The sequence below is a fragment of the Oncorhynchus nerka genome, linkage group LG28, assembly GCF_034236695.1.
Source record: "Oncorhynchus nerka isolate Pitt River linkage group LG28, Oner_Uvic_2.0, whole genome shotgun sequence".
NCBI classification, from domain to species: domain Eukaryota; kingdom Metazoa; phylum Chordata; class Actinopteri; order Salmoniformes; family Salmonidae; genus Oncorhynchus; species Oncorhynchus nerka.
The window spans coordinates 23106999-23117205 of NC_088423.1; the positions used below are offsets into that span (position 1 = coordinate 23106999).

Here is a 10207-nt window from a genome sequence, read left to right on the forward strand (position 1 = left end):
GGCCGAAGTTCGGAAAGGGAGCTGCCCCAGGCTGTGATTGGAGGAAGCGGTGCCACGTGCACCCTCCCCTACTACACCAACTGCTGAGATCTTGACTTGAAACATTTAGCAAGTGACATTGTGTCATCTTGCAGTCCAGCGCTGAAAGGTAACGTATGTTTATTCTGCTACTTTGTTGCAGATATTGATATAGTTCGTGTTTTCTCTTCCCTCATTTCTGGACAAAGCTGCTAGCATGCTTCGCAAAATGCGGGTAACGTGACAGGCAAGTTGCATCAGTCTGAATGATAGCTTATTTAATTTAATTTAACTAGGCTAGTCAATATGATGGTCCAATAATGCATAAGGATGAGTGCAGCTGTTCTAGACTTGGAGGCACAGGATGGATGTCAACAATTAATCTAGCTTATCGACAGTCTTGCACAATTGCTTTGAATCTAGCTAGCTACTTGTTTACTGCTGCAGATAATTGCACATCGACATGTCTTTACTAAAGCCTTTTTAGGTTACTAGTTCTCTCATGTTTTAACTACACAGACTCGGCAAATCTAATTTATCTTTGCTTCTCCTCCTCATTTCCTTTCCTTTATTTGCACCGGTTCTGAAGAACAGGTTTCACTTGCATGTCAACCCAACCACATTGCTCCCATAGACCTTAAAACCAGTAGCTAGTGTTAGCGCTTACGTCATACACAATCTTAAAAACATCTCCCGATGGTGCATGAAGCCGGAAGTATTTGAAATTGAAGCATGCCGCCTTCAAAAATCTCCTACTTCCGGGTGTTCAAGACATCTGGGAACTCGGGAAAAAAACGAGCTCCGACTGAGATTTTCGAGTTTCCAGTTGTTTTGAATGCGGCATTTGAGTAGAGAAACCAGCCTGAAAGTCATGTCACGATTCCAAAGCCTTACGATATTACTAGAACAATTTAACTATCTCAGAAAAGATGTGTAATGTTGTACTTCTTGTTTCACGAAATTCATGCTAATGTTTATTTTTTGACCTAGAGCTCAATGCACTCCCTGAAGGAGCGCTCTCCTTGTCCCAGAATCTCCCAGAATGCACAGCGGGGCACATTAACGACGCGTGGGCAGCGTACAAAATGGGGATTAATAAGATTCTAATGGAGTTTCCCATCTCCTCAAAATTAACTCTGGCTGAATGGCACCAGCAAAGGATTATGGTCGACATAGTAGTTTTCATCCTGCCTGAGAGTCAACCAGAGCCTCTAGACTGCAGCCCATGGTTGGTCTGTCAGCACGTGGTCCTGTGTGGCGACAAATGTAGTAGTCAGAATTGATCACTAGTTAATGAAATATCTCAATTTGTAGATGACTTTCCAAGAATTCACAGTGGGGATCGAACATGATCACAATAAACAGATTCTAGAGCCCCAAAAAGTTCTGACAATCGTAAATTACATAGGGCAGATCAGGGCTTTTGGACCTCTATGTTGCTATGCAGTAGCCGACCAGTAGAGCTTGTGACTTCACCCTCCAGACCGGACACTTGGGGACCAACTGCCCAGCCACACTCACAAACATGTATTTTCTGCGATCATATAGCAGCGGAAGAATTCAGTTTGAGTCGTCAAGCAAAAGTTTCACACCCTGTGTTTTCAGATCAGTGCAGATGAAGGAGAGGAGAGGGGCCACTCTAGAGTATTGAGATGCAGCTGTTGATGATTGAAGTCCAGTCTAACTAGCCCGCCCTGGGGGAAATAAATACCTGTGGTTGATAATATCCTTACTTTATTCTCAACCACATCACACACTTTCAGGCTTGTCTTCAACTCTGACCCCCTTGTTATTAATTCACATCGTCCTCTCTCTCCCTCGGCCCTTACTCTATCTCTCTTCACAACATTCATACAAAACGTTTGTTCATTAATTAATGTTTATTCATCCATTGACTTGGTCAGTGATCTAGTGATATGTCGCTGTACTGAGATGCTGGGCTTGGTCTGGGTTCATTCCTGCTCATTGTGCAGCTACAGCAGAGAGTGCATGACCCTGCTGTTCAAACAAACAGCTCTGACCAGCTCTGGATCCAGCCTGCTTCTAGCCTGGCTGTCCTGGGTGCATTTCAATACTCTAGAATGGCCTCCTATCCCTCCTCCCCTAGTCTTTTTGCATGCACTGCTCTGATCTAAAAACCTTAGAGATAATACTTTAATCTGGAGATCTGTTTGAACTTATCCATTTTTTTTAACATCAATACAGATGAAAGAAAGGAGACAAGTAGAGGAAGCCACTTTCAGTCTATTGAGATTTAACCCTGGTCAACATACTGTTTTTTTGCTGCTTCAGATGCTACGCACTCTCTCTGGCTGTTTGAAATGGGTAGGAAGGAAATGCTCTGATGCCATCAATGCCACACTGTGACCCCAGATGAACTTTGAGGGAACTCTGGAAGGGTGGTTTATTAATTAAACTGATTCTGTTACTCAGTCTCCTGTGAGAGAATCAACTCTGATTAGTTGTTTGCTGAGTGAGAGACAGAGGGACACTGCAGGAACCACAGGGAGGGCTGCCCCAAGGCTGGGTTCAAAAGTTATAGCTCTCTGCTCTGAGCAGGTCTGATTGGTTAGAAAGTAGGTTACCCAGAGAACCTTGGGAGGAGAGATTTTATTATTTTATTTTTTTACAAAGGATACTGAGGATGCAAATTATATGATACTGTAATAACATACTGTATGTGGTCCCAAGATTAGTTCTACACTTTTTTATTTTTTAAAGCTTATACTAAAGTCAAGGCTATTCTAACAACTGAAAACAGGAAGACTCATGTGTTTCTGTCTTTACAGAGTCAGACTGGAAGCGCTGAGTGGACCAGGTTGGTACAGGACCAAGAAGCCAAACATTGACTGCAGGCTCGACTCTGTTTTGGACAGGTGAGGTGGATTGGAGACCATATTTGTGACTTTAGACCTAGGTTGTGAGGTGGAGGGTCACGATGGCAGTGAGCGGGTTTGACATTGACGTGCCACGGTGGGATCAGTCCACGTTTATGGGAAGATTGAAGCACTTTGCCAACATCACAGACTGGAGGACAGCACTACTGCCGGACTCACGACTGGATGAGGCTAAAGCACTGGTGGAGAGCTGCAGGTAACGCACACACAGACACCATGAGGTTAGAGCATTTGGCCAGTAACCCGAAGGTTGCTGGTTCGAATCCCAGAGCCGACAAGTAGAAACATCTGTTGTGCCCTTGAGCAAGGCACTTAACCCTATTTGCTCCGGAAACACTGGTAAAATGCTGGACCCTGGCTCTGACCACAACTCTCTGCTGGTGTCTCAGGGGGAGTTAGGATAATATGGAAACACATTTCCAATACACACTTGTACATGTGTCTAATAGGACAAATATAATTAAGCACCACCAAATTATATTATTATACCACTGAAGTTGTAATTCCATTATGTCTACAGTTTTTGTTCCCTGTGATGAGAATTTGGGTTCTGTGTGGTTCTCCTGTTCTAGAGCGGGGTCCGTTCCCCCCGGCACCACAGAGGAACAGCTGCACTACGCCAAGAAGCTCTATGACTCTGCCTTTCACCCTGACACTGGCGATCGCATGAATCTGATTGGTCGAATGTCCTTCCAGGTGCCCGGAGGGATGGCCATAACAGGCGGTATGCTACAGTTCTACAGGTACACACACACACACAGATTTGACAACCGATCTTTACGTTAGCCGACCATAGGTGAGTTTGGAGCGGTGACTTCTAATCCTACATTTATATTCCTCTTTCCCCACTCTTCCTCTTTCTATCATTTTCTCTTTCTCTCTAGGACAGTCCCTGCTGTAGTGTTCTGGCAGTGGGTGAATCAGTCTTTTAATGCTCTGGTCAACTACACCAACAGAAATGCTGCTTCCCCCATCACACCCAAGTAAGACCCTGCAGACCACACGCACCCACACACTGTTGTGGTGAATGTATTGCAATGTACATGGAGAATATTAAGAGCTATTTAAATGTCTTATACTCAATCTCTTTTCTCTACCCCTTCAGTCAAATCGGAGTAGCCTATTTAACAGCAACTAGCACTGCTCTAGCCACTGCTGTGGGACTTAACTTCTACACAAAGGTACAGTTCAAAGAACACAACACAGACTGGTTTGATTTGATTACATGTTCAACTTCCCCTTGTCGTCTTGTCTCCGCCCTCCTCTGTAGAGGGCCCCTCCGCTGGTGGCGCGCTGGGTTCCGTTTGCAGCCGTGGCGTCCGCTAACTGTGTCAATATTCCAATGATGAGGCAACAGTGAGTACATGCTCAATTGAAGTCACTTGAGTATTAGCATCTATTCTGATAGTGTATTAGCGTCCCCCATGAAGACAACTGTGAGTTGTTGACCTTCTATTTTCTCAGGGAGCTCCTGAATGGCATAGCTGTAACAGATGAGAATGGAAACAAACTTGGCCATTCCAAGGTAACAGCACTGGGAATGTCTGGATATTTAATTATCCAATTTCTGACTGTTACACAAGAGCAGCGCAATTACATTGTACCTACACCTCCGTTCCCACAATTTCTTTCTTTCCAGAAAGCAGCTGTGAAGGGCATCACCCAGGTGGTCATTTCCCGAATTACCATGGCAGCACCGGGCATGAGTACGTTTCAGAGGTTTAAGGAGGAGGGGAGTTGTAGAGTTTGAGCTCAGTCCTCGCTCCATAGACAATGGAAAGTGGAGCTGTGTTGGTGTGACCCTGTTGCTCCCTTCAATGACTCATTCCTCTCCTCTTGTTTCCACCTGCCACCCTCTCCTTTATCACTTTTTTTTTCTCCCTTTCCCCCTCTCTTCTCCTAGTCATTCTCCCCGTCATCATGCAGAGACTTGAGAAATTCAAGTTTATGCAGGTGGGTCTTTTATTCAAATACACCAAATACTGCTACTAGACATGCATATGCTAGCTAGCTACAAAGTTATTGAATAAGCATTCCTAGTTACAGTGCTATTGACTAAATATCCACAGTTACGTTGTTCTTGACTAAACATGCTGACAGTGCAGATTCTGTCTTGCGTTGCATTGCAGTTTATTGCTAATAAGCTCTATCTTTCGGTTAACAGAGGATCACCTTCTTCCACGGACCTTTACAAGTCATAATGGTGGGAGCGTTGTAAGTAGGACTGTTTTTAGTAGGTTGCACCAGGAAGATTTGTTTGGTTCAGGGTTGTTTTTTGGGGGGGAGGGCGGGGCTGGTCAAAAGTAGTGTACTATGTAGGGAATAGGGTACCATTTGGGATGTAACGTACATGTCTCAGTAGGCACAGTCACCTAACTATGTCTGTTTTGCAGCCTGGTCTTCATGGTGCCTGCAGCCTGCTCCCTGTTCCCTCAGCAATGGTAAGTAGCCTGTCGACTGGGCAGCATTCAGTTTTGCGCCTTCATGATGTTAGTAGCTGTTTTAGTATTAGGCTCTTCCTTGGTTTAGGTCTCTCTCACTCTTCCTCTCCCTTTCTTTCAGCTCCATGGCTGTGTCTAAGCTGGAGCCAGAGCTAAGGGAGTCCATCTTGTGTCATTACGGGGACAGTGTACAATACGTCTACTTCAACAAGGGCCTATGAACACACGCACATCTGCCTTCTTAATCATTGTCCAATCAGGGAGAGAATCTGAAAGTTTTTATAGATGAGCCAATCAGCATCTTCGGTTCATAGGATAAATAGCTTTCTCCTTGTTTGTCTTTATTTTCAAAGAATCTTTGTAATTCTAAGGGAGATGTTCAAATGTGTTTGAATTCTCTTTTTGTACCACAAACCACCTTTTTATGCGAGTAAAGTACATGTTGGATAAAAAAAATGTCACGAGGCCTGATGGAAACAGCAGATTTGTCTGTAAACTTTCGAAATGTTGACAAAACAAAATACACTTGACAAAGTGGGATCTTTTTGTGTCTGTAAAATTAATTCTGCGAGAAATGGTGGTGGAAACACATTTATAATAACCATCATATTGAAGTAAACTTGATATGTTGTGTGGTCCTCCAACTATGACTCAGAAAAGCATACAGTTTATTAGGTTACAGAGGAAATAAGTTGTGAGTAACTGATGAAAGTGCATGGTGAGGCGCTTGATGCACCTTTCCACTAAATATCGAGGGTCTTATTCTGGTGACATGATCGATGCTTGGCTGCCGTTTGATAAACATAAATATACTGAACAAAAATATAAATGCAACAATTTCAATGATTTTACTGAGTTACAGTTCATATAAGGAAATCAGTCAATTTAAATCAATTAGGGCCTAATCTATGGGTTTCACATGACTGGGCAGGGGCGCAGCCACGGATAGGCCTGGGAGGGCATAGGACCACCCACTTGGGAGCCAGGCCCATCCACTGGGGATCCAAGCACAGACAATCAGAATGAGTTTTCCCCCACAAAAGTGCTTTATTACAGACAGAAATACAAAAAAAGAAATTTGGCATGGCAAAAACAGCAGTTGAGTTGAAAAATGCAATGGAAACCCATTTTAACTTGTATTTTTTTATTCAGTCCATTAGAATTTAACTGCAAAAGTTACTTTATGTGCACTATGTCATCACGCACAGACTTTTATCCGCAACAAGTCAATTTGATGAAAACATATCTCTAGTGGGAAATAAGCTTTTTTTAAGCAGTTTTTAGAATATTCGCTTGAAAATCTCGCCAATTGAATGGAAACCTAGCTACTATCTCAATGTTAATGTGCCACAGTGTATAATTCAAGTGATGCTATTCATCATGCACTGTTTGTACTGTCTGAGTATCTCCAATCACACATTCCATAACTGGCTGGAAGGACAATGACTTTTTGGACATTTTGCATGCATTCCAAATGGCACCCTATTTCCTATATAGTCCACTATTATTGACCAGAATTAGAGCACTATATAGCGAATCAACCTGTGTTAGTGACTCTTGACCTTGGATTCAAATATGACCAACTGTGTGTGTGTACACATCTCAGTGTTGGGTGCAAATAAAGAGTAGTGTATTACTCAAACAATGTAATGCCATATCAGGAATAGATCATTACTTAAGCCTTCATGCAGGTGTTCTATAGAATGTTCTTAGGTTTTGCCCTCAGCTCTAGTTATCAGTGTTCTGAGTCTATGGTTCCACGGTTTTTAGTGTTCTAGGTTTGTGTTCACATGCTCAGAAGTGAAGCAATTGAGTTGTGAAGAAGTCAATAATGACAACTGATTGTTATTGACAAGTATAATTGATTCTCATTGACTAAGCTGCCTTGGTGAGTCTAGTTCCTCCCTCTACTACAGTCACGACATACTGAGGTATGTTGTGGTGATACAAAATAACCACCAGGGGGCAATGTTTCCTTATGGACAGATCAGCTCCACAGCAGCAAATATTTGTATAACTAACCCAGTTTTCAACGGGAGCATATTAAAAATGGTGGGCAGAACAAGCATAAGCTAGCGATATCCTATTGGCGCGTTCTAACATTTATTTGCATATTTTCGGTAGGGAACGCCTTCCGTCTGAAATGCTCGTTTGCCTTTGCACTCATTGTAAACGATGTAATTTTGAGAAACCTTGGCAAAGGGTCACATTTACAAAAACCTAGCGCACTCTCTTCGTAACAGATTTTTAGTTTTTGGAACAGAACTGTATTGAGATCGGGGTTTTCTTCAATTAGAATAAAAGAATGTCGGCTCAGCTCCATACTCCCACGGTCGGCTACTGGGTATACTATCCTTATCATATTTGGCGGGGAGGGGAAATTCCAACCGGATGCTTCAGATTTATCCAGCAGGTGAAATCTACAGCAGGTGTAGACTTTACAGTGAAATGCTTAATTACAAGCCCTTAACCAACAATGCAGTTTAAGAAAAATACCTAAAGAAAAATAATAAATAAAAGGAACAAATAATTAAAGAGCAGCAGTAAAATAACAATAGCGAGGTTATATAAAGGGGGTACCGGTACAGAGTGAATGTGCGGGGCACCGGTTAGTTGAGGTAATATATACATGTAGGTACAGTTATTAAATTGACTTATGCATAGATAATAACAGAGAGTAGCAGCAGTGTAAAAGAGGGGGGGGTAGAAGCTGTGGTCTTATGGCTTGGGGGTAGAAGCTGTTTAGAAGCCTCTTGAACCTAGACTTGGCACTCCGGTACCGTTTGCTGTGCGGTAGCAGAGAGAAAAGTCTATGATGAGGTTGACTGTAGTCTTTGACCATTTTTAGGGCCTTCCTCTGACACCGTCAGGTATAGAGGTCCTTGATGGCAAGAAGCTTGGCCCCAGTGATGTACTGGGCCGTACGCACTACCCTCTGTAGTGTCTTGTGGTAGGAGGCCAAGCAGTTGTCATAAAGGCAGTGATGCAACCAGTGATGCTCTCGATGGTGCAGCTGTAGAGCCTTATGCGGATCTGAGGCCCCATGCCAAATCTGTTCAGTCTCCTGAGAGGGAATAGGTTTTGTCGTGCCCTCTTCACGACTGTCTTCGTGTGTTTGGACCATGTTAGTTTGTTGGTGATGTGGACACCAAGGAACTTGAAGCTCTCAACCTGCTCCACTACAGCCCTGTCGATGAGAATGGGGGCGTGCTCGGTCCTCCTTTTCCTATAGTCACAATCATCTCCTTAGTCTTGATCACGTTGAGAGAGAGGTTGTTGTCCTGGCACCACACGACCAGGTCTCTGACCTCCCTATATGCTGTCTCGTTGTTGTTGGTGATCAGGCCTACCACTGTTGTGTCATTGGCAAACTTAATGATGGTGTTGGAGTCGTGCCTGGCCATGCAGTCATGAGTGAACAGGGAGTATAGGAGGGGACTGAGCACTTATCCCTGAGGGGCCCCTGTATTGAGGATCATTGTGGCGGATGTGTTGTTACCTACCCTTACCAGCTGGGGGCGGCCCGTCAGGAAGTCCAAGATCCAGTTGCAGATGGAGGTGTTTAGTCCCAGGGTCCTTAGCTTAGTGATGAGCTTTGAGGGCACTATGGTGTTGAACACTGAGCTGTAGTCAATGAATAGCATTCTCACATAGGTGTTCCTTTTGTCCAGGTGTGAAAGGGCAGTGTGGAGTGCAATAGAGATTGCATCATCTGTGGATATGTTGGGGCTGTATGCAAATTGGAGTGGGTCTACGGTTTCTGGGATAATGGTGTTGATGTGAGCCATGACCAACCTTTCAAAGCACTTTATGGCTCCAGACGTGAGTGTTATGAGTCGGTAGTCATTTAGGCAGATTACCTTAGTGTTCTTGGGCACAGGGACTATGGTGGTCTGCTTGAAACATGTTGGTATTACAGACTCTGAAAGGGAGAGGTTAAAAATGTCAGTGAAGACACTTGCCAGTTGGTCAGCGCATGCTCGGAGTACACATCCTGGTAATCTGTCTGGCCTTGTGAATGTTGACCTGTTGAAACGTCTTACTCACATCGGCTGTGGAGAGCGTGATCACACAGTCGTCCAGAACAGCTGATGCTCTCATGCATGTTTCAGTGTTACTTGCCTCGAAGTGAGCATAGAAGTAATACAGCTCGTCTGGTAGGCTCGTGTCACTGGGCAGCGCTCGGCTGTGCTTCCCTTTGTAGTCTGTAATTGTTCGCAAGCCCTGCCACATCCGACGAGCATCGGAGCCGGTGAAGTACGATTCGATCTTAGTCCTGTTTTGACACTTTGCCTGTTTGATGGTTCGTCGGAGGGCATAGCGGGATTTCTTATAAGCTTCCGGGTTAGAGTCCCGCTCCTTGAAAGCAGCAGCTCTACCCTTTAGCTCAGTGCGGATGTTGCTTGTTATCCATGACTTCTGGTTGGAATATGTACATACAGTCACTGTGGGGACGACGTCATCGCTGCAGCACATTATGGTGTTTTTGTTTGACCCACGTGAACGTGACCAAAGACATGACAAAAACAGGAACTATGTAATTTTGAACGCCCAATTTTTCAGTTTTTGATTTGTTAATTTTTTTTGAAATATCCAATAAATGTCGTTCCACTTCACGATTGTGTCCCACTTGTTGTTGATTCTTCACAAAAAAATACAGTTTTATATCTTTATGTTTGAAGCCTGAAATGTGGCAAAAGGTTGCAAAGTTCAAGGGGGCCGAATACTTTCGCAAGGCACTGTAGTCAGCGGCAGTCCTGTGGACGAAACAGCTCGTTGATGAGAGGGGTTGAAGGAGAATGACAAGAATTGTGCAAACCAACTGGCTGACCATAAACAGACAAATAACGG

General features: G+C 43.9%; 1 protein-coding gene across 1 annotated transcript; it reads left to right on the forward strand.

Moving 5' to 3' along the window:
* The first annotated feature begins 36 nt into the window (after positions 1-36).
* On the forward strand, positions 37-5896 carry sfxn2 (sideroflexin 2). The gene is made up of 12 exons (XM_029640178.2): positions 37-148; positions 2808-3111; positions 3488-3658; positions 3800-3898; positions 4021-4096; positions 4186-4271; positions 4380-4440; positions 4555-4621; positions 4819-4868; positions 5080-5129; positions 5309-5356; positions 5478-5896. Exons 2-12 carry the CDS (start codon positions 2957-2959, stop codon positions 5575-5577), a joined length of 963 nt encoding a protein of 320 aa, XP_029496038.1. The 5' UTR covers positions 37-148; positions 2808-2956; the 3' UTR covers positions 5578-5896.
* Positions 5897-10207: the final 4311 nt, after the last annotated feature.